The 27,874-nt window shown below is 40.1% G+C and overlaps 1 protein-coding gene across 1 annotated transcript; it reads left to right on the top strand.

The window, feature by feature from the left end:
* On the top strand, window positions 1-22,559 carry LOC140237361 (cilia- and flagella-associated protein 57-like). The gene is made up of 19 exons (XM_072317297.1): window positions 1-65; window positions 2,219-2,729; window positions 3,210-3,469; window positions 3,985-4,156; window positions 4,643-4,795; window positions 7,011-7,150; window positions 7,607-7,772; window positions 8,474-8,587; window positions 9,134-9,346; window positions 9,596-9,769; window positions 10,432-10,596; window positions 11,645-11,894; window positions 12,860-13,050; window positions 13,760-13,933; window positions 15,717-15,875; window positions 16,476-16,736; window positions 17,369-17,500; window positions 18,306-18,449; window positions 20,264-22,559. The coding sequence occupies exons 2-19, from the start codon at window positions 2,259-2,261 to the stop codon at window positions 20,588-20,590; spliced, it is 3,666 nt and encodes a 1,221-aa protein (XP_072173398.1). The 5' UTR covers window positions 1-65; window positions 2,219-2,258; the 3' UTR covers window positions 20,591-22,559.
* The last annotated feature ends 5,315 nt before the right edge of the window (window positions 22,560-27,874 follow it).

Raw genomic sequence — 27,874 nt, 5'->3', positions numbered from 1 at the left:
ATAAATACGCGCTTACAGTGGAACCGCGATGGTAGCGTAACTCGCAGAATTCACGACAGATTTAGGTAAGTTTTCTCATGTTTAATCAAGTGAAAATGTACTCATTATAAAATGCAATATAAACTGCTTACCTGAGGTATGTTTTGTTTGTTTCTTTTCTTTCAAAAATATGTTATTTCTCGTGTATATTTAGCGAGGTACGTAAGTGCGTCGAAATGTGTAGTCCCACGTGTTATTTTCTCTGTTGGGAACTAAATGGTACCAACATTGTGTGGGTGTGGGTTGTGCTCTGCCACTAGCTAGCTAGCGGCCTGCGGACTAGCCTCGGCTCTGGCTCTCCTGGCTGGTTGGCTTGTTTTCCCACGAGAACATACCGTAGACTCCTAGTCCTCCCTTCATAATAATAATACTGTAGCTTTAAATGCCAAACTAGCTAGACACTAGATCTATCTAACGTTACTACTTTTTAAAAATGAATCCTAACACAACAGTAACATGCTTTAGACCCTCTCATCACTCATAAGAACCTCTAGATCGTAATCCAAAGAGTCTCAACGTAGAGGTCTACAGTTCAGTTGTTAGGCCTATTTATTTGTAACGTAATTAGGTGGCTCATTTTAACAGGATCTGGATCTGGATTCTTGGATGGGCGCATGCTATACGTGTTCAATATCAATGCACGTACAAGGGCCAAAACAAAGGCTGCTGAAAAATGCACTGCACCATAAATCTACCTTGTAACTGCAGAGTTGCATCGGGGATGTTACGACACCTGTTTAGTGTTGGTGACCAAATTCTGGTGATTCAGCACATGCATTCAGCCCCTGTAGACTCTAATAATACATTTAGTTACTGCATCAGCATGTATGGAGATTTTGTTTTTCTTTTGTGTTTTTGCGAATACCATCACACTCTGAGCTTGCAATAAGGGACAAATCTTGCAACAGAACAATGTTTTTTAGCGCTTTTTCAGTGACCCTGATTCTTAACGCTGGACTTAATTTGTACACACTTTTGAAAAGTTGTGCCGATTCTGCATTTTTGATGGTGAAATTTGGGATTTTGGATGGATTTTTGGAGGTGACTAAGAGACTTTCTTGTTGTGAACAACAGTGCCAGTACATATGAAATGATGTTATGCGTGTGTTGTGACAATACAATTTGCTGCCTCGTGATTAGTGGAAGGTGTCTAAATTCTGGTAGAGCTTGTAGGTGGCCCAAAACTGGTGGTTTTACTCTAGATGTAGAGGGTTCAATACATACACAAATATCTTCCATCATCCATGCACTCTCCTGTGCAAACTGCGCGATCTAGATTGTAGATACTTGAACTGTATTTGGGCACACACCAGTTCAGTGGTTGGTATTTGATAAACATGATTGCTGTGTCTTGTAAGCAAGCAGAGTTTGAAGGCCGTTTTACCTGAAATTTGTGAGCTTGATTCATTCCTTGAGTAGACTGTACAGAACATCTAGATATCTAGAGTAAGCCGACCAAAATATTGTCACAACACACGCATATCACATCATTTCACACACTTGCACTCTCATTCACAACAGGAAAGTCCCTTAGTCATCTCCAAAAATCCTTAAAAAATCCCAAATTTTGCTGTCAAAAATGTAAACTTGGTGCCATTTCCAGTGTTCAGAATAAGGGTCACCGAAAAAGCGCTAAAAATTCAGAAATACGCCCAAGTGTTTTACGAGATTTATGCTTATCACAAGTTCAGAGTGTGATGGTATTGGCAAGAATTGCAAAAGAAAAAACAAAATCTCTGTACATGCACGTACCAATCAATGGCTAAATGTACAGCTAGACTAGCTTGAGCCAGCAGGGGGCCTCACCAACAAAAGTTGTGACAGAGACGTGAACAAGGTCCAGACAACTTGTAAAACCACCAAGGAGACTGTCTATTTATTGGGGTTAAATTAATAATGAGAATAATAATAATAGTGGCTACTTGTATAGCGCACAGGTCCACTTTTCAGTGCTCATTAAACAAGACTTTCATGGTTGGACAGTTATATGGGGGGATAAAAGTGCAATAAAAACGGGACTGGACTCGGAATGGAAGAACATTTTCAAGGACATTATCAGTGAACTGTTTGTTTGGTTATATTCTTTTGTATATGTGCATGTGTGAGTAGTGTGATATTGATTTAGTTTGAATTCTGATTCATCTACCAATATTTTGCTTTATCATATTGATCATTCCAGTAATTGAACCGGTAATAAGAAACAACACAAGCAAGCTACCATGTCCATAGCACTCTCCCAACCCCGCCATGTGTTTGGCCTGAAGGGAGATGTGAGCGGCAACATCAGTTACGTAGACGAGCAGACTGTGGTCTATCCATGCGGCTCCAACATCATCCTCTACAATATAGACCAGAAAACACAGAGGTTCATCCCTGGGTCCGACAAGAGCTCCGGCTTTACAGCAACATGTGTCAGCCCAAACAGACGTTACATCGCCGTGGCCGAGAAGGGTGCGGAAAAGGCCATGATCACAATCTACGACCTCCACTCGCTGAGGAAGCGAAAGGCCCTCAGCTCCACAGACATTCAGTCCAACGAGGTTGTCAGTATGGCCTTCTCTCCAGACTCCAAGTACCTGATTGCACAGGGCGGAAGGCCCGACTGGACCCTGGTATACTGGACATGGGAGAAATCCAAAGTGATGGCTGTGACAAAGACTACCAATCCCGCAAATAATGATGTTTACCAGGTAGGAAAAAAAAAAATATTAATTGATTCAAATACATATGTACACATTGCAGTTGTGCAACAGCAACTTTATTATTTGTCATGTATATGCTGACTTTTTAACATCTGATAAGTAATTGCTGATTTAGATACCAATTTCTGGAGTATTGGGCCTTGAGACTGACATACAATGATGCGCACAAGTTTTACCTTGTCAATGTGCTCACTTACTGGAATATATCTATCATTGTGACACAGTAGTCATAGATGCCAGGTGTCCCAAGAATCCCCAAAATGATATGCTTGTAGGGAAAAGAAAAAAATCATACAACTTGCTGCTATTTTGTACATCAAATTCTACAGCAAACTAGGGTTTGACAGTTAAAAAGGCATAATTGTGCACTAGCATATCATTGTTTGTTGACTCTAAGTATACCTTCATGTTTGTTTTTCACACAACAAAAATTCTCACTCTTTCACATTTGTGTTTCCTTCATTACAGGTCTCTTTCAATCCCCAAGACAACACCCAAATTTGTGTGGTGGGGAACGGCATCTTTAAGCTCTACCGTTACAGCGAGGGCAACCTCAAACAGTTTGCCTTCCAGAAGTTGGAACCACAGAACTATCTGTCCCAGGCCTGGGTCTCAGACGAGAGGGTCATAGTTGGCACGGACCAGGGCAAGCTCCTCCTCTTCGAGGCCGGTGAGCTGCGTAGCGAGATGACCGTCACAGTTTCCTCCGGCAAAAAGGACGGTGAAAAGTGAGTCCAACTATGTTTTGTGATTGTGATGAGAGATTACTGCCTTCGATTGCTGCAAAATACCCATTTGTGTGTAAGATAATCTTCAAAGGACACAAACTAAAAATGGAGCGTTGTTGCTGTCTATATCAGACAAAAATCAGCATGTCATATATACGATTTAGATATCAATAGGCAGGGCTGCCAACTAGCTCTCACTCATTGAGAGTGAGACTCACTCATTTTGGTCCTTTCTCACTCTAAAACTTTATTTCATTTGTATGCATTTCTATTGATCTCACTCATTTTGACTCCAAAATTATAGCATTGGCCTATCCATATGGGAGTCTCACTCTCAAGAAGTTTCCAATGTTGGTAGCCCTGTCAATAGGTCCTCTATTTGTAGAAGACGGTACGATTAGCGTGACATACCTCATAATTGTGTAATAATACCTGCAACATAAGTGTATTGATGCATTATCCATGTCTGCATCTGACTGTGTTTCTCCTCCTCCATTTCCTTCTCATCCCCGCAGGGCTCCCATGGGTACAATAGCAGAGAATGAGACTCCTTCCGGTGCTCCGCTACAGGTCACTGCCATCGTCTCATCGTCCAAAGGATTCGCGTGCTCGGCCGGTCACGGCGTGGTCGTAGTCTACGAGAAGACGGAAGACAAAGACTCCTACAAAAAGTCAAGAGAAATCAGGGTACGTGTCACATCTTTTCACAAACGAGAATTGTTTTATGCTTTAGATGACTTACAAATAGTAAAGACAACATAAAAAGAGATGGCTTCATTCTCAACTATTGAAATGTAATTGAGAGAGCATAGATATTTTATCAAATTGATCACAGTCATTTCCTTGTTACATGTATTTGTTTGAAAGCAGTCTTGCCTTTAACAGAAAACACAAAACTGCTAGACAAAGTGCACAAAAAGTGACTTAAGTTGTCAAATTTATATTTTTTGAGTTAGATGTTTGTGTTGCTTCAAGAACAGTGGCATTAGAACTGATACTGCCCTCTTCCTTAGAGTCTGTTATGATACCTCAGATGCATTAACCACACTTTACCTGGTTGAATCCACTGGTGACCGATTACCATGATCTCCATCATGCTTAGCTGTACGTATCTGATTGCGCATACATATACTTCAGTGATTACATTTCTTCTCCACCTGGCCCACGTCGCAGATTGTCCATGATGCTCTCGGTGCAGACGAAAGTCGGGCAGAAAGTCATGTGATCAAGACGCTCACTATCAGTCCGTCAGAGGAGACGCTGGTGGCCAGCACGCTCACAAACCAACTGTACTCCATCACCTTATCATCAGCAGAAATCGGCAAGGTTAGCACAACAAGGCTTAAGTCCTATAATTTTAATGATGGATTTTACGCATGCACATTCACTGCATAATTTCAGTTTCCTCAATGTAGATGAAATATTTGTCAATTGTGCTTTACAGTAAGTTTGCTCAATGTAGATTTAAATGTTATTCTTGAAAGCAGCATGAGTGGTGCTTTGGTCGTAAAAACCTTTGCTGATGATTGAAAGAAAGGCTGAGACACAAATGGAGCATTACACATTGTGCACAGATAGACAGTAATAAAGGAGAAAATGCCATACATTCAATATTTGTTGCAATATTAAGATTATAGTTCAGAAAGGAATATTATGTCAAGCTTGAAGAATTACAGAGACTCCAACCCCAAGCACCTTCTGATCTGGAGATTCTCCTGCCCGAAACCCCTAGCAAACGGGAGACTCCAAGTTGATGTGTGTGAAGCGCGAAGTTCCTAGGGTTCTAGATGTTCTTTGGTGCTATCTAAGGCTTATTTTTTATTCCTCCGCCACGAAGTGGTGCCGGAGGCATTATGTTTTCGGGTTGTCCGTCCGTCCGTCCGTCCGTCCTTCCATCCGTCTGTCCTTCCGTCCGTCCGTCCGTCCGTCCGTCCGTCCGTCCGTCCGTCCGTCCGTCCGTCCTTCCGTCCGTCCGTAATGAATTTTGTGGACAAGGTAACTATCGAAACCTGTTGAGGTATCCTAATGAAACTTGGCATGTATGTGTATTAGGGGGTGAAGTTGTGCCTATCAACTTTTGGGTGCACATGCTCAAGGTCAAAGGTCAAAAGGTCAAGGTCAAATGCATAAAATTTCACTATTTCCACCATATCTATTGAATGCCTGAAGATATTTTCTTGAAACTTAGTGTATACATGTATTACCTAATTAAGATTCTCTGGTGAAAGTTTGGGTCATGAGGTCAAAGGTCAAAGGTCAAAAGGTCAGGGTCAAATACATAAAATTTCACTATTTCCACCATATCTATTGAATGCCTGAAGATATTTTCTTGGAACTTAGTGTATACATGTATTACCCAATTAAGATTCTCTGGTGAAAGTTTGGGTCATGAGGTCAAAGGTCAAAGGTCAAAGGTCAAAGGTCAAGTAGAAATATTAAAACTTCTTTTTTTTTCTCTGTACCTTGGAAAATTGTTCAAGGTATCTTCATGGAACATAGTATATACATGTACTGACTGGAAGTGATTATCTAGAGAATGTAGGGTTCATGGGGTCAAAGGTCAGGGGTCAACGGTCGAGTGCAAGACTTCAAAATTTTACTATTACCCTCATATTTATGCAATGCCAGCAGGGTTATTTTTTTACACTTGGTGTATGCGTGTGTAACCTAATAGAAATTCTCTGGAAAGTTTTTTTTCTCTCTCTTTTTGCCTCAAAGGTCAAAAGGTCAAAGATCAATTGAAAGTGCTGAACTAACTTTTTCCTCCATATCTCGGAAGTGGCTCAAGTTACCTTGAAACTTATTATGCATGTTCTACCTGAAAGTAATTATCTCATGAATTTTAGGGTCAAGGGCCAGATGAAAATGGTAACAATTTACTATTCAATTCAGAAATTGCACTTTTTCTCCACACCTGTACCTTGAAAATTACTCAATGCCTAAATGTATGAATGGTTCAAAGTCAAGTTAAAGTCCTTAAATCTCTAGATACATGCTCTCCTATTCATCCAATTAAACCTATGTCAAGGAAGGTGAACATTCAACACATTTGTGACAAACTTGTCATTCCAATATTTTGCCAATTTTGTGAAAATGTAATCACACAGTGTCCACATGTACTATCTAGACCTATTGGGAAAATCATGCATTATGGCGGAGGCATACCAGTCGCCAAAGCGACATTTCTAGTTTCAACATACGATAGCAATAAGTAAGAAATCCTTTCCACTGGGAGACACAGAGCCAGGGCGGGAGAAATCAAATCTCAAACGGGAGAACGGGAGATTTTGCAAAAATTGGTTTTCGGCGGGAGATCTCCTGTCGAAAACAGGGGAGTTGGAGTCTCTGGAATTATCATTTTTCAGCATCCAACACTGTCATATGATGTGAACCTAGGAGATACCATTTTTTGATAAATTGCACCTTCTTTTTTTTTTTTTTTTTGAGAGAGAGAGAGAGAGACGTATTACAGACCAGTTGGACTGTATTTGTGTCTTCATACATAGTGTAAGCCTTTTGATATCATTCACTGGTATTACAGGGTGACCAGGCTACATTTGAAGTCCTGTCCCAGCCATTCCATTTTGACATGATCACTGGCCTGGACATCTGCATTAGGAAGCCCCTCATTGCCACCTGCTCCATCGACAGATCAGTGCGCGTCTGGAACTACGAGACATGGTGAGTACTACCCCTTGTAACACGAGCAGAACTTCAAGTGTAATTTTGCTTTCCTATACTCATTCATGAATGTTTAAGTATAGTTGAATACAAAATTTGTTTCCACCATTTGGAGAAAAGAGTGAAAAAGCATGACTACTAATTTTGGTGTATTGGTAAAACAAAGTGAGAATCTTTGAATTTCATGTAGTCATTGCAGATTGCCATCAAGACTGTGCTGACAGAATAGAGCCTGAAGAGCTTCATTATAAGATTACTGCATAACCTTTTAAATACACCTGTGTCAACTTTGAATTAAGGAGAAACCTCTACCCCCCCCCCAAAAAAAAAAAACAACAACAACAACAACAACAACAAACAAACAAACTGTAGGAAAAAGCAATTTTTACTGTCTGCATGTATACAATAGGGGTGTCATTACATACAGTTGTCCTGTTGCTCCTTGTATTTGTGCAGCTCTCTTGAGCTGTACAAGGAATTCCAGGAAGAGGCGTACAGCATCGCCCTCCACCCGTCTGGTCTCTACATCCTGGTGGGCTTCAGCGACAAGCTGCGTCTCATGAACCTCCTCATCGACGACATCAAGAAGTTCAAGGAGTTCCCCATCAGGGGCTGCAGAGAGGTCAGTCCTCAATTGATATAAACCCTATGCATGTTTCGAGTGCCCATTGGCATAGGAAACCCTACAGTGTTGTACACACTTTCCAAAGTCACTCCTGGCACGAAAAGGGTTGAATAGTCGAATGTATTAACCTGTTTATTGCTTACAATGTGTATGCTTTTTCGTTCTAGAGAAAAAAAAAAGTTTGCGATAAGATTTTAAAAATATATATATATTTCTTGCTTGGGAAATCAAGAGCAATCAAAGTCTGTACCAAATTGATTGTGTTAAGCATTTTGAATACTTTGTAAATGTTGGAACATAGTTGAAAGAGTTTGCAATGAATGGTTCAGAATGAATGCATGGAATCATTGCAAGGAGGAATCATGTTGGAATTACCATGGGTGGTAGCGCAATATACAATGCAATGTTGACTGCAAGTATCAATAATGATTGGAGATTATCTTCTGTAAAGGTACATATACAATATGTCTGAAAGTGGCATATGAATCCACACTGGAAAACAGATGAAGATACCTAGTTTGAATTGGCTGAGAAGTTAATAGCATGTTGACTGTTTGTTTTATTACTAATTTTGTATCAATAGTTTACTATGCTGCTATATGCACATACCAACACAATGTAGACAAGAACTCTAACTGTGCAGAATTGTGAAATAACTGAATTTTGTAACCTTTGTCCTTATCTCCTAACCCGTGCAGTGCTCCTTCAGCAATGGTGGTCACCTTTTTGCAGCTGTCCATGGTAATGTCATCCAGATCTACTCCTCCACCACGTTTGAGAATGTTGCCAACCTGAAGGGTCACAACGGCAAGGTGAGTTCAATGTACACAAGAAATCAAATGCCTTATATGTCCTTCGATCTCATCATCATCCGGTTTGATCCCAGTAATTGCCCTGATTACCGGGGTGGCTGGATTTACCTCACTCTAACAGACACCTCTCTCACATATCCTCGCCATCATGTCTGATCCAGGGCTTCCTTTCTCAAGCCAACCTTCTAAATTCTGCAATTCTCTATTGCCAATTTTTTTCTCAGTCACATTGTGCTCACACGATTATCTAGCAAAATATCTTGTCAAATGCACATTATCTACTCATCTTGCGTAAGTTCAGGCAACAAACTGTGCTTATTTTTTCACTTTATTTATAATTGTAACATTAGAATTGTTTAAGAGGCATACTGACACAATATGAACATGTTCACCTTTATTTGCAGTAATTCTCATACATGCAAACCCAATTTAGTGTCAGTGAAAAAGGGAGAATCTCCTAGTATCCTTTGTGGGTGGTCGACTTCGGACAAGAATGTGACAAATTGCCAGAAAACGTGCTCAACTGTTGTCACTTTACGTCAATAGGTACGATCAGTTGTCTGGAGCTCTGACGACAGCAAGATCATCTCCTGCGGCATGGACGGCGCTGTCTACGAGTGGAACGCATTCTCGGGCAAGCGAGAAGGGGAGAGCGTCCTGAAGTCCTGCAGTTACACCTCGGTGACCACCACGCCGGACGGCAAGGTCACTTTCGCTGTTGGATCTGACCGGACACTCAAAGAGATCTCAGACTCACAGGTGAATCATTATGAACAAGAAAAAAAATATGATGTGCGTAAATTTTTGTTTGTTTAAGAAAAGACATCATCCAACTCACTTGGTACCTAATAATTTACAAGAAGGGATCAAGCCTGTTGCTGTGCTTGAGTCTGCTCGTGAATTTGTCATCTCAACATCAAAATTCTTCTTTGGTGTGATCTGTGCCTGAATCTTGTCCGTATGTTTGCTTTCGTTTATCACATGTTTCTCATTCCTTCAAACTTGCAGATCCTGCGTGAAGTGGACTCCAATGAGACCACGTTATCCCAGGTTGTGATGTCCCACAGCGGCCGCATGCTGTTTGCGGGTACGGGCAACGGCACGTTGCGCTCCATGAAATTCCCTCTCACTGTCCCTGGAGAATGGCAGGAGCACATGGGGCACGGTGGCTCCATCACAAAGGTATGAAGATGGCAAAGATATTCCTGTGACAGATTCTGATTTGTGCTGAGATGTATGTTGAGAGCAGAGTCGAAAGCCTTGCAACTCTGCTTCTTTTATGCTAGATTTCATTTTATGTGATATAAGAATTGTCATCAGCTATCAGCAGTGCAGACCGAGGTTGGCCTATACTAGTAGTTAGTGATAACACTGCAAAGAGAAAGAAATGGCAATGCCAAGCAAATGCAAGTTTGATGCTGTTGTAATTCTATGTTTTTTTATTTGTCTCTACAGATCAGCTGGAGTGTGTATTAATTAAATTCCATGGTTTATCCAAAGCCGGTAGTCTTTCAGTGTATTCCATATGTAGAAAGCAATACTGACAAGAACTTAAAATAGTTGCCTCCAACTTAAAAAACCAAGAAGTGCTATAAAAGCTGTTATTTTCGTGAATCACTCTTCAGCAGCGAATTTAACAACACATGAAAATATTGCCACCTGATGAACTGACTGGCATTTGTGTACTGATGATAGCCGCAGTGTTGAATCGCGAAAACAACATCTCACAAAAAATGTCTCTGACCTCCTTGTTCGAAAAAATATATGTACACAGAAATGACAGCCTTTGCTGTATGCAGTTCTGATAATTATGATAAACACCTATTCTCTTCTTTCTCCTCCAGATGCGCATCACCTATGATGACCAGTATCTCATCACCATCTCCGATGACGCGGTTCTGATGATCTGGAAGATCAGTGACAAGGAAGGGCGTGGCCTCAAGAGAACGGATAAGGAAGTTGGCTATGCTGAGGAGATCCTCATCACAAAGTCAGACCTTGAGGACAAGGTCAGTCTTAGGTTCATACTAACATTCACATCAGGGAACAATTTTCCTGGCAGTGCATCACAATTTGCTATGTAGTTTTTATATGACTGCTATGCAAAATTTCATGTGTGTAACAGGGTTTCTTTTACATAGGACTGTACAGAACTTTGTTTAAAATATTTTCCCATCGATCAAAACTGCTAATAAAACTTGAGAAGTAACATTATTCCTTCCGCAGTGGATTTCACCATCAAAGCACTCAAGCACATGAGAATTTACAAGTGTGTTACAAAAAAATACAGATACTTCAAGTCTATCCCCCTCAACAAACACACACAATGAAAATGAAATTACAAAGATTCGCCAGTCTACATTGTGTGATCTCCAGAGGATATGAACATACTAGATAGTAATGCATTTTCCTGTGTGCTAATTGCTCGAGTTATCACTGTGAATTAATGCAATTACTGATCCTTATCTTTGCAGGGGGTTTGCGAATCCCTAACATAGGAACTTCTACCTCTCTTCATGTATATTTTTGAACCTCGGTACAGAATTGAACATACTCATGCATACGTAAAACAGCTGGCGTCCTTGTTGAGAAAAAAAAAGAAGAAAAAAGTAATGTATCTGAACACTGAACATTGAGAACACCTTCACAGAATGAAACATTAAAGACACTTGTTGCATTGCAGTCTATGATGAATTTAACAGAATTCACCATGAATATCAACACACATGATGGCGCAATTTTTGTTTGGTATGAAAAGTGGGGTGGGAGTGTACAACTAGCACCACCAGGTAAGGTGGGAAAAGAATGTCAAATTTCTCTATTGTTGTTATAGCGTATTTGTTATACTAACGGTTCTCTTAGAGTAAAGATGTGTTCAGCAATGTTAGCCATCATTTTAATAGTAACAATTATACCTTTGTAACAGACATGAGACATGATGGCACAGTGACAGTAGACTATTTTCCTCACCGACAAGATTTTACCTTAATGATAAATGATGTTTGCACTGTCTCTCTCTGTTGTCTCTTCTTCACCTCCAACGTTTGCAACGGACAGAACCAAGAAATGGGTGAGCTGAAGCAGCGGGTGGAGGAGCTGAAGATGGAGAACGAGTACCAGCTGCGGCTGAAGGACATGAACTACAACGAGAAGATCAAGGAGCTGACGGAGAAGTTCATCCAGGAGATGGAGTCGCTGAAGACCAAGAACCAGGTCCTGAAGACGGAGAAGGACAAGGAGGAGGCCAAACATGACGAGGAGCTGGCAGAGACCATGGAGAAACACAGCAAGGAGATCCAGGACCTCGGTGAGGGAGCCTTAACTTTCTCCTCGCTAGTCCCCAGTTTGTCCCCCATTAGTATTCTAGGACATGTCAAACCTATGCTCTCTTTTCCCATGGTCTCGTAGTGTTTTGAGGCTGAGCATCAAATAAACTTTGTCCTCTACAGTATCGCAGCATTCTAAGACAAATACGTCTTACACTGTCTTTTCAATGGTCGTGTAGTGTTCAAAGGCTGAGCATGGGATAAATTTTCTCTTCCAGTCTCCTAGCATTCTAAGATGTTTATTGGTTGCTCTCTCTTTTTGATATTGGTTTATTAGTGTCATATCAGTGAAGGATAGCATACTAGTAAGATATACTTTCTCCTTCACAGTCACATGGTAATTTAGGACAGAGCTTCTCAGCCAATGGGCTGCGAAGCTCCCTAAGGTTGACCCCGATGTCAGACGAAAATGAAATAAAAAAAAATTCAGATTGGATATATGAATGGGCCTGGGAACATATTGCATGAGTCAAAGTGGGCCTCCGGTTTTTAAAAAAAAAAAAAAAGTTGAGCAGTGTCGGTGGTTCTAGGATAAGCATGCATAATTGTTTTCTTAGTAGTAGTAAGAATAATTCAGACATCTTCAGTGCTTCCATTTTATCATGTCATGGAGTGCTGTGGCATGGTGGGTAAGGCCCTGGACCGTCTATCAAGAGACTGTGAGACAGAGTTCTGCATGGTGCTTGCATCCAAGGACAGTATGTTGAAACCCACAACCTCCATCTTTCCCATGATAGGAGAAGTGATATATGGCAAATGGTGAGGTGAAAATAATGGCTAGTTTCTCAGAGAGATGTGTGTTTAATGATAACAAGTATGCCCTGGGTAAATGATACATCATTATGGCACATCATAATTTTGATATACATGGGGGTAAGAATTTAAAGAGGTCAAACCAGACTGGTAATCTTCTCCCCCTCCTCTTCTTTCTACTTCAACCCAACAGAGTCTGCCAACAACCAGAAACTGATGATTGAGTATGAGAAGTACCAGGAGCTGCAGTCCAAGAGCCAAAAGATGCAGGAAGATTACGAGAGGCAGCTGGCTGAGATGGAGGAGTCTAAGGAGCAAGCCCTGGAGGAACTCACTGAGTACTATGAGACCAAGCTACAAGAAAAGACCACACTCCTCGATCAGGTATGCTTTTGTCTCTATTATAGTTTGCTGCTTTAGCCACCCTTCCCCCCCCCCCATGAATATAACATATGTCCATTTGTACATCTTATATTGTATCAGACATTTCTATGAGAGTTATGTTGTCACTTGTTTTTGGTATGTTCTTTTACGGTTGATTAATGTTTTTCCTTTTAATTCTTGACCCTCTTTAAAGTTGTAAACTGGTAAAAATATGAATGACTGAATTCAAGTCTTGTGGGGAAGTAAGAAGAATGAAATGTTACTTTCAACATTTTTCATGATACCTGCTGGGATGTACTGATATTGTGATTGGTTCATTTTTGCAAATAATTAAGCTGGAATAATCAGTGTATCTGGTTCTTATGATTTTAAATCAATGAATTTAACACAGCAGTAACACTGACAAAGCATTTGAATCAAATGTATATTGTTCATTCCTTTTCTTTGATAATTGACTGCTCTTAAAGGTAAGATTCAAAACTATATTTTATTGTGTAATTTGTCAGTTCATAAATGCTTTCATACCATAGAAAAACAAAGCAAAACGCAGAGTATTGCAAATATTTTCTTAACAACAGAAAGTGAAAGGATGCAGTGATGTTTGCTTGAAACCCAATGACAGTGTCGTTAGGTTGTTTGTTTGCATGTATACAACCACGATAACTGCTTGATTATCTGTTTTGTCTTGTTTTTATTTATCCCCTCACAGGCCACTGAGGAATCTCGGCAGCAGCAGCGAGAGTACGAGGAGACCAAGAAGCAGATTGAGGAGGATGCCGACCGCGAGATCCTCGACATCAAGAACAAGTACGAGAGGCGGCTGAGGGACGAGAAGGAGGCCAACATGAGGCTGAAGGGAGAGACCGGTATCATGAGGAAGAAGGTGCACATTCAATTCAATTCAATTCACTTTATTGATACTCATAAAAACAGAAATATATACTGTAAAAGTGGATATTTTCGCGTGACTAATTTTTTGTGCTCGGCCCAGTAAGAAGAGTTTCGCGTGCTTTTAATGATGCGGAATCAAGACAGCAAGTACTGAAACATATGACATGCAAAAATATTCACGTGCTTTTATTTTCGGGCTAGTTTCTGGTTGCGTGAAATGCGCGAAAATTTCCACTTTTGCAGTATACAGTGTAAAATGTGTCGGGGAGTTCACAAAGAAAGCCAAAGGCTTGTGACAAATGTAATCCCCTTTGTGGAGTTGAGTACATAAACATATAGAAATACAGATTCGGAGTTAAATTCAGAGTTACCGTACAGGGGAGAAATAAGTTAGAGAGGGAGTAGTTATCTGCCCATCAATCAACAAAAAACAGTTCACACAAGGAATGCCCTTCAGTTACTTCATTTTGACATGTAAAAAGGCAAGCTGTTTGACTGTAGTAGGTTATATAATATATAATAATAATAATAAAGAAGGTTTATTGACAATAAAAAAAACATGCAGCTCATTAGCTGAAATTGTTCATTTTACAATTAAAACAGAAATACAACATTGTACAAAATAAATATATGTATTTGTGAAATTGTCTATCGATATGTATCGAAATGACGGAAACGCTGTACAAACGATATGACGGAAACACTGTACAAACAGATAAAACATTGATGTTTCGACCCGGCCTCAAATCCCTGAATTTTGAACCAAGACCCTAAAATTCCCATGGAAATTATCAACAAACAGTACATGCATAAATATTTTCTTTTTCATTGATTAAAACCTTTGACCTCTTAACCCTCAATAAAAATGCATGTATTAAAATCATCAATAATGGAGTACGAATACTGAAAAATATTGCACATGTAAAGAAACAAATGATTGTAAAAATCATTGAGTAACTGAACTGAGCAGGGAGTAATTAAATTTCTGAACAATAAAGTAATTTAGCTTAATTATCGATACGCATCATAAACACAATCGATTATGAATGTAAACAAACTCAAGGCGCCGTTATGGCACAACATGTGGTTCTCAAAACAAGTCTAAAGCACATCTCAAATATAAAACAATACTTCAACACAATTGACAAAACATTAAAAAACAGTGTATTTATCACAAAGGTATTGAGTGCTTCCCACCCCCCACCCACCAAGTCCAAATCAATGAACATCCAAGGAAGATAAGTGTCATCAATACCCCTGAACATGATAGAAACTTTCTGCATTCAAGATTCATGATAGAAACTTTCTACATGAACGTCTGAACCAAGCTGTAATAATGCTGTGCATGCATCTTGCATTGATTTACACAATTAGTGCGTAACTTTAATAATTCATTTCTTTAGTAAAAAATAGCAAAATAGTGAAGTCAAGCTCCATATTTGTGTATGCATCCTGCAATAGTGTACACAATGGTGCTCAGCTTTATAGACTCTTTTCAGTACTTTATAAAAGAGGCATAATATCTATGTGTGGTTCATAATTTCACATGCATCCTACAATGATGTCCATAATGTGTGCCCAAGTTCAGTTCCTTGCTGTACTGAAAAGAGGCCAAATATCTTGCCATGGTTCCTTTTTGACATGAAAAGTACATAACAAGAATATTTTTTGAATGCTCCCTACATGAAATCATAGTTAAAGAATGCAGTCCAGTAAACTGCCACACCCTCTTCATTCAACCCATCTCTCTCTATCTCTCTCTACCACCATAACAGTTTACCAGTCAGCAGAAAGAGATCGAAGACCACAAGGATGAGATCAAGAAGCTGCAGAACGAGCAGGCCAAGCTCAACAACGTCATCAAGTCACTGGAGAAGGACATCTATGGCCTCAAGAAGGAGATCCAGGAACGAGATGAGACCATCCAGGACAAGGTTAGTCACAAGTCCATCTTCAGAGGGGTTTGAGAATAACCTTCCAATTCACTGAAGCTAGAACCATTTTCTTTGTGTACAATAGTTTGTTTTTTTTCCTCCAGTTGAAGTTGTAATTGTGTGATTACTTGACATAGTAGGACCCATCAATCACTTAACCATCTTTCTTTGATTCCTTTATTGTAAAAGGGAATGTTTTAAGATCAAACAAAAAACAAGTAGGAAATTTAGTTAGACGTAGGGATTTTATGCCATTTTCACTCTTCTCTGTAAATGAATGACAAAAAGGTAATCTTAATCGAATCCATGGTTTGAGTTTGTGAAATGAAACAAGTGGAAAATAGATATATCTTACACATGCATCTGTCACGAGGGTTTCATTGTTGGATGTCTGTTGGGTGTGTTAATGGGTGTGTCATGTACATTTACATTATCAATACTGGCATAATTCATGGACTAGATTGAAGCTGTCTTTGTATTTTCCAGCCAGTCAGTCCGACAGGTTAATGACATATTGCAACTGAGCTCTTCTCATTTACAATCTCCTCCTCCTCCTACCCTCCCCTCCTCCTCTCCCTCTACCCCTTACTCCCCTTATAGGAAAAGCGCATCTACGACCTGAAGAAGAAGAACCAGGAGCTGGAGAAGTTCAAGTTTGTACTGGACTACAAGATCAAGGAGCTGAAGAAGCAGATCGAGCCTCGGGAGAACGACATCAAGGACATGAAGGAGCAGATCCAGGAGATGGAGAGCGAGCTGGAGCGCTTCCACAAGCAGAACACCCAGCTGGAGCTCAACATCACCGAGCTGCGGCAGAAGCTCAAGGCCACAGAGAAGGAGATGCTCATGGAGCGGCAGAAGGTGAGTTGGGTTGAGGTGTTGGATGGGGTGGGATGCTGGATGACGAGTGCCTTGGTAATCCCACTCCTTCCTGTTATTCTTAAAACTCCAGTTACTTTCCTCCTATCAGCTGTTTCCAATTTCAATATTCACGTCTGATGACATGTGGTAGATATTCTTTCACCCGTTCCCCACCTGTTGCATTTATCGTTTCTCTTACATTGCATTCAAGTCACTATTGTCTTTTTGGGGGGGCTGTTTTCTGTTGTTTTATCTGTTTACTTAAAGCACTGAAACTTATGGCAGCCATAACTGGGGGCTTCCAAAGAAGAACAAAAGCACTTTCTAACGGGTTATGCAAGGAACCAGGTGCGTTGCTTTGTCAGTGCATAAATTATCTTTTGTTAGTGCATAAATTATCTTTTTTTAGGCATACTTGAAGCCCCTCGGTTAGAAATTACCATGAAAAAACAGTACCAAACCGAATTGGTCTATACAGTAGAGAAATATTGAATTTGAAAAAAGAGTATCAGAATAATAGATCAAATTTCAATGGATCATTTCGGCAAAAAAAAAAAAAAAAATGAATAAAGAAATAAAAATATGCCTGATTACAATAACAGTCTTTGCTTCCTCAACTTCTCCCCTACCAGGTAAGAGACATGGAAGCCATCAGCAGGCGCTTCAAGACAGACCTTCACAACTGCGTTGGCTTCGTCCAGGAGCCCAAGAAACTCAAGGAGAGCATCAAGCAGCTCTACCAAAAACACGTCCAGGACGACACGGTGAGTGGTCCTAAATATGTTGTCATGGCAACCATCCTCATCTCTTATCCGAGCTCCTCCTTGGATGATCTTATCTTCCAGCTAGCACTCTTGTCTTGTGACATGTATGGCCAATTTGAGGAATCCATAATCAAGGGAGGAGTTCCACAAAATTTTTTCAACTATCACCACACATACTGGTACCTTCCTCGCAGTGGTTGAAAGATAAAATGCTTCAAGAAGAAATTTGTGCTCTGTATTTTGGAGCCACTTCACATTTTATAACATACTTTTTCCTTTACTGTAGGAATGAAGCGGCAATTAAGTCACGCATTTGCTCTAGATGTTGAACGTAGTTCATGGAAGATGTTTTGTAGTATGTGGTGAGCATATATTCTCCTCTGTAAAGTCTATAGATAAAGAGTTTTTTCGCAAAACGAGCTAACTCCATTCTTGTTAAGTTGTGATATTGTGACTAAAGCTGCTAAAAAACAAAAAAATTATAAGAAAATATGGGATATTTTTAAACATAACTTCTAGAATATTTCTTGTTATGTTGCAAGTGAGGTATCACTGGAAAGTGCTCTATCTGACAATGGACATACTTTAAAATGTTTAAAAATGGGGCTTAGCTTAATTTGCCATGAAACTTTTCAGATTTGTATCACTGTGACAAGCCAACGCAACCTGAATGCCAGGATCCGCTTATGCAAAGATGAGTCTCTCTCTTGGCATCAGACCCTGTTTTATAGATAAGAATTTCAAGCTACGCATCCCAAAGCACTCACATTTGTCCCTCTTGTCTTTTCGTTCTTGCGGCCCACAGATCGAGTCTGCCAGCGTGGATGCGGACATCCAGCGGGAGTACAGCCGACAGAGAAAGCACTTGGAGCAGAGCGTGGCCTCGCTGCGCAAGAAGCTGGCCAAGGACACCGAGATTCACAGAGCGGATAACGTCCGGATCATGCAGGTAAGAGATATAGTCCCCTCTTCCTTCCATCATCAGCCAGCGAGGTCGGTTCACTTAGGTGGGAAAAAAGACAACAGGGATTTCTAACATTTTGCATCTTGCTATTGACCACTCTAACATTATTGTGCTGAATTTACACTTCTGTTTGAAACACGCAAAAGTTTTACTTGCCTCTAAATTCTAAGCTGATCCGCCATATCAGGATTAAGGGGCTTCCATACCAAGGCCTGCATGTATTTTGTAGAAGATTTCAAGTAATAAAATGACCTCTTTTAACCTTCAGCCTATCCGCCAATCATTTGTGAGGAATCGATGGAAATGGTTGTGATGTACATGTAGGAATTATATGGCAGTTTTCCAAATAGATGACACAAGATGCAGTGTTTAATTAATTACCACAAAGACTCCTGGCCATACCCCCACCCCACCCCTTCCCCTTTGTCTCCAATCCTGTGTGGGTGAGGCTAATTATTCCTCCTTGCTGTTGACCATCAAAGGATTGTTTTAAAACTTCTTTCCATGAAGAGATAGATACAGACATTTTATATTATGCTTAATGATGAGCACATTAGGGGTTTTGTAATTAGGTTTGAAAATATAATATGTTTGTGTGGGTGAGTTCAGATGCTTTCTTTGTGTGAAATTTGTGTGTGAAAGTTTGTCAGGCTGCCATTGATTCTCCTAACCCCCCGCATCAAAATTGAAGTTATAGGAAAGACACTATGTAATGTAGGGACATTGTTTTCACTAGCATGCTAATTGCCAGAAAAATAGCCACTTTGTTTATTTATAGTAAGGACAAGGCTGTGAAGGTTGCTGTACTATATCAGGAATTGTTGTACTAGTGACATGGTGGTGTATCCTCAAATGTACTGGGTACTCTTTTTGCAGTGTGTTTGTATGTATTTCCCCTCCTCCCCCCCCAAAAAAAAAAAAAAAAATCCCAGTTTTCAGTATCAGTTGTTCCTTGTTTTCCTGCTAAGTGAGATGAAGAGTGTAGCCCCCCCCCCCCCTTTTTTTTATTCCTCTCTTTTTTTGTGTGTATGAAAACAACCACAACTTGTGACAGTCATTGTAATTGTATGAAGGAAAAAATTGTGCACTAATAGACTGAAAGTCACATATTGTTGGAAGCAAGATGATCCAAGCATGTGTGTGCTAGTCTTTAGGGATTCTTGTCAACTTGGCACAGTTGCCTACAAGGGTCCGAAAAGAGGGTGTCGTGGATTACTTGTTGAAACAATAGACGACGTATCAAATCTAGGTCGTCCTACAATGGGGCCTAATACTGTGGTGAAGTGTTGTGTGAGACTGCAGACAATGCAAGCTTTATTGGCCTTGATAGGGGGAGTGATGTCTTTCTTAGGGTGGCAATGTAATTCCTCGCATCTGTTGCGGTGAATCAAGTATGTAGGACATGATCTTTGAGGTTTGATGTGGACGAGGGCACTAGCTGCAATCCACACTTTGTGCCAGTTAATATCAGCTGCAAGACTCTCACAAGGGATCATCACTGATCAATGAACACTGTGTAAGATACAGCCGTCAGTAGCTATGATTTATTGATGGATATTTTCTGAATAATTTGTACCTCAGTTTCCTTGCTCCATCCAAGCTAGAGAGTGGCATAATATTCTGTCTAATATTTGACACTGTTTGTCTGACAGTGGTCACAAACATAAAATTATGATTTGCATTAAGTGCTGCATTGACTCACCGATACATGTTTTCCATCAATTTAGAGTTTATGATCATAGCTTTTCCTTGTCACTAAAATTGTTCATGTTGTATGTATTATTTGCTCCCCCCAACAGGAGAATGTTTCACTCATCAAGGAGATCAATGACCTGAGGCGCGAGCTGAAGATTGCACGGACCCAAGTCCATGACTTAGAGGCGGCCCTGGGCATCAACAAGAAGTCCAAGACGCCCTCTGGCCCCGTGGACCTGACCTCACTGCCCAACGGCTCCCTGACCTCTGGCCTGGCCAGCCGCGAGGGTCGGCACGAGGAGAACATTCGCATCATTGAGATGCAGCGAGAGGAAATCCGCAAGCTGCGGTCAGCGCTCATCGAGGCCGAGCAGTTCGCCTCACAGAGGCCGCCCTCGGGGGCCAAGCTGCCGCCAGTTCTCGCGCAGTAGTAGCACTCCAATGCTATCTTTGATCAAAGTACTCACTGCTTTCATCAACACTGCGTAGAAACAAACTGTACGACAAAACCTTACGCACCAGAGACAGCAACACAAACAAGACTGCAGCCATAACAGCACAGTAGTGCGATAGCAATGAGCTGATGGTGGTTCACACGTACCGTGGCTCTGTACAGTGAAATAATTGTTTGCCTGTTCTCAGCTTTTGACACCTTCTAACCCTCTTCAGCATATGTTCAAACACCTGCTTCTTAACTTGTGTAAGCAATAACGAAAATTTGTCAGGATGAATATATTCGTGGTCTGTGCCTTGGGGAAAACAATATGTGACATTTGAACTTATGTGCATAAAATTGAGGTCATTTTTGTGTGAGACGTAAAGGTATCATCACAACTATAATTCAATTTTGTGTGTGTGTGTTAGCAGGCTCTTTCTCATAATGCTTGGTCATGACAAACATTAGTATGCATGATCACAAGGTGTCTTCTTGCAATTGTGTGAATGCTTCAAACATTTGTATTGAGAAAGCATCACATGTCTGCCTTGCTGCCTTTTTCCCAGTCCGGTTGTGGCCGATAACGAGACAAAGATAGAAATGTGATTTAATTAAGGGGTGTTAATCACTTCAGGCATGTTGTAGGAAGTTGTTCATTTGACACCTCCCCTTCTTGACGACATGCCCTTACACAGGTAATAAGATAAACGCTGAAGAGGCAGAGGTTGTACTGGTTTGCTTTCTTTCTGTCTCTGTTTTTTTCAGACAGGGATTTATTAAAAGTTTTTGGCAAAGTTGCTGGTCATGATTAATATAATTAATATATGAATTGATGCATCAAGCTAAAGTATGTGAGCTATTGTTAGCATTGCTGGCTTGTTGTGCAATTACCATGTGTGCATTTTTTTCAAAAGATGCCAAGGTTCCTCCTTTTTTTTTTTCCATTTTGATTACTCACTTCAAATCAAAAAAGCCATTCAAATATTACAAGAAAAGATGAAGTGTGTGTGATCATTAATATGCTTATAGAAAGCAGTATACTGCCAAGAGAGCAGATGTTCTGTATGCCATACCGTCCATTGTATGTACAATTCAATGTGTAAAAAGAACATGGTACAAACAACTATTTTTGTTATCATAGCATTGATGTTGTAGATGTACTGGCCTCCTTGCTTTAAGTCTCAGCGTTGTTAAGTACAGGTTATCATCAAAAGGTGTGTGCTTCTAGCTTAACAGTGAAGAGTGCATTACTCGCCTTCCGTTAGGAGCAGGATCAGAAAGAATCCGAAGCTGTCTTCCTATATTTGTAACAAGCAGAATGAGGGTTGTAGGTCAAATAAGCTATTGCCTGTTTCAAGTACCTCAGCACACTCTTAGGATATGCGTCAACACCCCCAAGAAAGTCGAATCAGTACTGGTAGTTCTTGTCAGGTATTGCATGTGTCACTTCAGCCTACAATTGTGGAAAGTATCAAAGAAAATTCTTGTCAGATTTTTCAATTTCTCATGCCATCGCACCTTCCACCTTCAGAAAAAAGAAAAGAAAAAAAAAATGACACACAACTTTTTGAAAGTGCATTCAGAGAATAAGGAAAAAGATATAATTGTATGCATTGAAAGTACCTTGTATAAAGGTGGTAGTGGTTTGTACACAACTTTTCAATCTGTTGCGCTAATGCCAGAGTATCCGCTGTGGGAACATCTTCCCTCTTGTAAGGGGGTTTAGTTACACATGCAGAACGCCTCACTGAATCACCAATGCAAGACTTGATGTCTTCATGCGGCCGTTCGATCCTGGTCGTGGGTGAATCACCGTCGTCTTGGTGGTGTTGTGGCCTGGCTGCAGAGTCAGCAGCAGACTGCTGTGCAGGGGTTGTCCCCCGCCGCAGACTCGTGATCCCGACAAATCCCGAACCCAGCATGAGGAGGAGAGATTCGGAAGTACATGGTGGGAATAGGGAAGAGCGGGAAGGGGGAGGGAAGGGGGAGGGGAAGGGTGAATGTGCTCTGGTGACAGGGGGCTTTAACCCCCCCAAAGCCCGCTCTTCTTTTCTCTCAGCGACAAATATCTTCCCTGACTCACCTTCCTGTGAGGTCTAATTGGTGTAGCGTGGTGGGATTGTAACACCGTGGAGTCATGCACCACGCTGGAACATGACCGGCAAGATTTAAAGTTAGGTCATCGCTGCGTGGTTACATATTTGGGAACAATGCGTGAGATATGCCGACAGATATTGAAGCACGAAATGACCGAGGTATAAACAAAAGGCTTTTGCATTTTACATCCTCTGTTTGCGCAGATGGGGAAGATGTTCTTGAAATGAGACTAAACTTTTTTAGAGCTCGTATGTTTCCCTACTTTATGCAGGGATCCTCTCGTTAATGTAACATTACACTTGATTGAGTCAAGGTTGAGGAAATGCCACTTGCTATGTTGCTTGTAAATACATATACTGTACATGTATACACAAATATTTGTTGCTATCGATTTTGTTTTGAATTTCTGGGAAACAAGAAATTTGATTTTTGTATTGATTTGCAATTGAAAGTTTTATTCATATGTAATAACAGTGGACCAACATTTACCAAAATAATTTTCGTTATGAAGTTCTCCACATTTTAGGGAAATTTGTAAAGATACATGCAGTCGTAACCTGCCAATTTGAAAGAAAGGCAAAAATACTGTAGAAAAAAAAAACGAGAAAGTACTGCACTTCACCTAAACTATGTATTATATAATTATATCTTGAATAAGAGAAAGTTTGTACACGGTGGAGTGAGTGGAAGAGTGTGTATTATACTGTATGTGTGTTTATAATTCACATAAGAGCATAACTCAGTTCAATTACTGGTGTCCAATAATAAAAAGTTCTTGTACTTGTGTAATATTTATGTAAAAGATTCATTTGGTTGTAAATAATAAATTGATATTGTTTGTCAATACCATGAGACTTGGAACTTTCAAGTTGCTTCTTGTGCTTTATGTGTTCCTTTAATTAATTCTGAAATACACACACACACACACACACACACACATGCACACACACACACGCACACACACACACACACACACACTCAAATCTGTCTTTTCTTCAAAACCGTCCACGATTTCTAATATATTCTTCACAATAAAAAAAATAAATAAATAAAAATCATGCTGGACACTGAACAGCCACATCACAGCACAAAAAGTTTAATAATACAATATGGAGATGAATTTCTTATTTTGTGAATAAAGCCATTTCACAGTGTTTATTGTGAATACCATCAACAAAAACAATGTACAACAGCTTACAATGCATTGATATCTGCAAAGTAGCTACCATTGTAAACACTTGAGAAGCAAATCAAACTACACACAGTAAGCTATAATTTCTGTACACTATATTCACTGTGCAATATATATATCAATATACATGCAACACTTCGCCATATCCTTTGAAATCCACAATAAATAGACCCAATTATATACAGGAAAATCATGGCCAGTTCGTCTATATTAGCTCTTTTGCTTTGTCTTTTTCTCTCTGAATACAGCTCTCACAAAAATCGCCCAAACCATCATAGGCGAGATAAAACACTCATTATAACTCAGTCATGCATGCAGCACATCCACTACATTTCTGTTGCTTTCTTATCAATTTCTACAGCACCTTGCACACTTATATACCTCACTGCCTGAAGCAGGCGGTAGAATTGTTACAAAATTTCCCACAAACTTCTTTCATTCACTCGGCCACACTCATTATTTTCTCCCACACCATTTGTCCCCCTTTCACAAACTACTTTAGCAATGGCTCCCTACTACCGCGAGTACGAGAGTTTTCAGGCTTTGGAATTTCCCAAATAAAAAAAAATATTCCCATATTTTGCTTACAATGTTTTAATTCTTTAACTAATCAATTCTTGGCATTACTGGTTGAATTTTGACACTCAGCTAAACGTCTACTTATACAGTGAACAAACAGTTGAGCATACAGCTTGTTGCTATGGTACTTCTCAGACTGTCGCAGTTGCAATTGGTATACATTCCAGCATTCCAGATACCACTGCATAGTGATCTCTGCTATTGTTAGCTTCAATAATTGCCATTAACATGGCAGCAGCCATGAAACAACCAACCAGTCAGTTGTGTTTAAGTTGTTGCCGAGGCCTACATGATTAACTGAATCTTAAAATCATCTGCAAACATCTTTGAGAAGCAAGTCCCTGATACATGAATGGGGGAGAGTGACTGGATACGCTCAGAGACAGCTTGCGGATCATTACAGGACGATGGTTTGTATTGACCACTTCGCATTGACATTCAGTTAACTATCTGTGTGCTTTGAGTGCTGATTGGCACAGAAAACCTCACAGCATTGTACACACTGTCCAAGGTCTCTGGCATAGAAGGGGTTAATGGATACTTCTTTTATGCTACTCTCTGTTTATACAACCTGAGAGGTACTGTAAAAGTGGATATTTTTGCACGACTAATTTTTCGCGCTTGGCAGGGTAAGAAGAGTTTCGTGTGTTTTTAATTCCGCGGAATCGAGACGTCAACTACTGGAACGTATGGCAAGTAAAAATATTTGCGTGCTTTTATTTTCGCGCTAGTTTCTGGTTGCACGAAATGCGCGAAAATTTCAGCACCGCGAAAATTTCCACTTTTACAGTAACCACTTTTCTTTTGCAGAACACATTATGCTGCTTGACGGCATGGCATGGAGATATGATGGAAGAGGACCAACAGTCACTTTACTACAAGACGGTATCACATACTCATTGATTCATTGAACATGTCACACAAAGACGTTCTCACTGTTTACAAACATTGTTTCTCCAAAACAAGGCAATCATGCATTATCGGGCAGAATGTGTGAAGGTTAATGAACTCTGACCATCAGGAGACATCACATAACATGCTGCTTCTATTTCGCTTGAATTTGTCTAACAGTAGGAGGATTTGTTTGTTTAGAATACACAAACAAAAAAACCTGGCTCTAAGGTCTAGTGGAACCTCACGCAAAAGCAGCTCTCAACAAGAAACAATAGATCAAGTTTAATGAAGCAAACCTGCCCTTGGCGTCATACAAACAAAAGCAGCCACAGCTGTGTGTGCAATCAGGTAAAAACAGAAAATCTCAGTGGAAAACAAAATTAGCCACCAGGGGCACAAGAATAGGAAAGCACCAATAAACAGGATATTCTTCTTTCTAGAACACACAGTGACAACTTGACTAACAGATAAACATGATACTCTGAAATGTAGCAAAATAAATATTCAACCTGTAGGGAAAAAAGAAAATAGGGCAAGTCATTTACTACAGGGTTCAACTCTCACACTGAAATGGCCTGCATACTTAAATGAGTGTGTCCTAGTGGACTTAATACCATACTTATCAATCTATCCACCTGTTTATCTGAAGTTATACCACCTGCAAGATTCCACGCCAGACAAATCCAGAAACACAAGGCATGGAACACAGCAGAATCAAAATCACCTGGCACAACTTAATCAAAAACGTTGATTTTTGTCTTAGCAAATGTGTTAAACCAGAGAAAATTTCTGCATTAATGTCATCACAGTCAACAGACAGCTAAAAGGGAAGCCAAGACTTTAATGTGATGGTGTCAGGCGACATGCTACTCAAGTTCAAATGGTACCAGCTTCATTACAATTGATTTCATCAATTTTACTCAAAACTTTGTGGCAATTCATACCCTGACCATTGTACAATGCCAATTGTTTCTGCAAGTCAAGAACACACTGAATTTAGTGTCATTTCATGTCATTCATTTTAAAAAGGTAAGCTGGAAAATGTTCATATACTACACTTTCCAAGAGAAATAGACAGAAATTCAGTTTTCACTAACAAGACCATACTGTCTGTACTGTTAGATATTATGTATGCATTACTGCCCTGTTATTTGTTTTGTTTTGCTTCCATCTAGTTCAGTTTCTCAAAATCCTCCATTTATCTTTTTTGAAGGAAATCAGTACATAAACTGGCTATTGATCATTTTGAATGCAGAAAGTATAACTTGTTGCATATAAAGGGTTTCTACAATAGTGTAGCTTTTCTGCATAGTCTGCTCCTTCAAGTTTTATTGACATAATTCACAGAGAATCATACATAAAATAGATATACGCCTGTGTCTCTTCCTGTCATCAAAATGCCTGTGGGTATATTCCATTACTTGTTACGAAAAGCAAACTGTGTACGTCAAAAGGTCTGCCATGCATTGGAGGGATAAGAGAGGGGCCAGTTTTTACCAGATATCGACGCAATAAAGACGAGATCACAAAGGCTTGGCAAAATCCTCCATAATCATTATCCTCGTTCAGTTAGACCCTCCCCTCCTACGCAGACACTCGCATGCATGCACGCACACACAGACATAAGGGCCCTCTGACATACAGACTCAGAATGATGAACGTTTGTGCATCTGAACCCTTGAGAAAAAGTATTCAGGAGGGTACACTTTTTGCCCCCCTCAAACAAAGGAAAGGTAACTTTTTTTTCACTCTTTTCCCCCTTCCCGTTCCATTTTCACAACTGCGTGTTGTCATTTCGCAGCTAGCTGCATGCGGTCGTAGGACTCCTTTCCCACACAACTGTTTCTTTGCAAGCTGCAACCACATTGGACACTTGGATAGTTAGCCAAAACTCGGGCTATACCCATTACATACATATTCCCCTTGGTCCACAAGGATGATACACACTTCAATAAATTCAGACACAAAAACATGGAAAGAATGCACATTATTTCCTTGCATTGTGGCTCTCCGTCTGTTTGGAAGACATGACTATTGCGATATTTCAGGTTAAGCGATGCCGAATAGTTGATCAATATACCAAGGGTCACATGTATGTAAGTCTAGCTACTACAGCAACAAATGAATAGGCTTAATTTCTTGCTACTTTCTCCACCACACAGATAAAAGAAATCAGAAAGACATCCAAGGAATAACATTGTTCTGAGGGCAGATATGTATATCCTTTATATCCCGGTATGCAGACTATCATAAACATTGGGTGTTTGTTCTGGCAACTGAAGATGCACAGGATATGCCTAGTAACCTTACTCACTGGGGCCAACTACAGGATTTGCTAAAATACACTCATAAACTCTATATCCTTTCATTGTTATTGTCATTATTTCAAATTCTTATCATTGATCCAGAGTACAGAAGAGGAAAAGAATCAGGTTTCACATCTTTGAAGTACATTTACACATTTAGCTGAAGTTTTGCTGGTCTGGAACTATATACACTGCACATCATGGCTTCTTT

This window comes from Diadema setosum, chromosome 13 (genome assembly GCF_964275005.1).
Source record: "Diadema setosum chromosome 13, eeDiaSeto1, whole genome shotgun sequence".
Taxonomy (NCBI): domain Eukaryota; kingdom Metazoa; phylum Echinodermata; class Echinoidea; order Diadematoida; family Diadematidae; genus Diadema; species Diadema setosum.
The sequence above is the reverse complement of the archived record's forward strand: the minus strand, read 5'-3'. Positions and strand labels throughout refer to the sequence as shown.

Coding starts and splice junctions, on each gene's coding strand:
- LOC140237361 (XM_072317297.1), top strand. CDS start 2,259: ATGTCCATAGCACTCTCCCAACCCCGCCATGTGTTTGGCCTGAAGGGA. Junction 2,730..3,209: donor CAAATAATGATGTTTACCAG/GTAGGAAAAAAA, acceptor CCTTCATTACAG/GTCTCTTTCAATCCCCAAGA. Junction 9,770..10,431: donor ACGGTGGCTCCATCACAAAG/GTATGAAGATGG, acceptor TTTCTCCTCCAG/ATGCGCATCACCTATGATGA.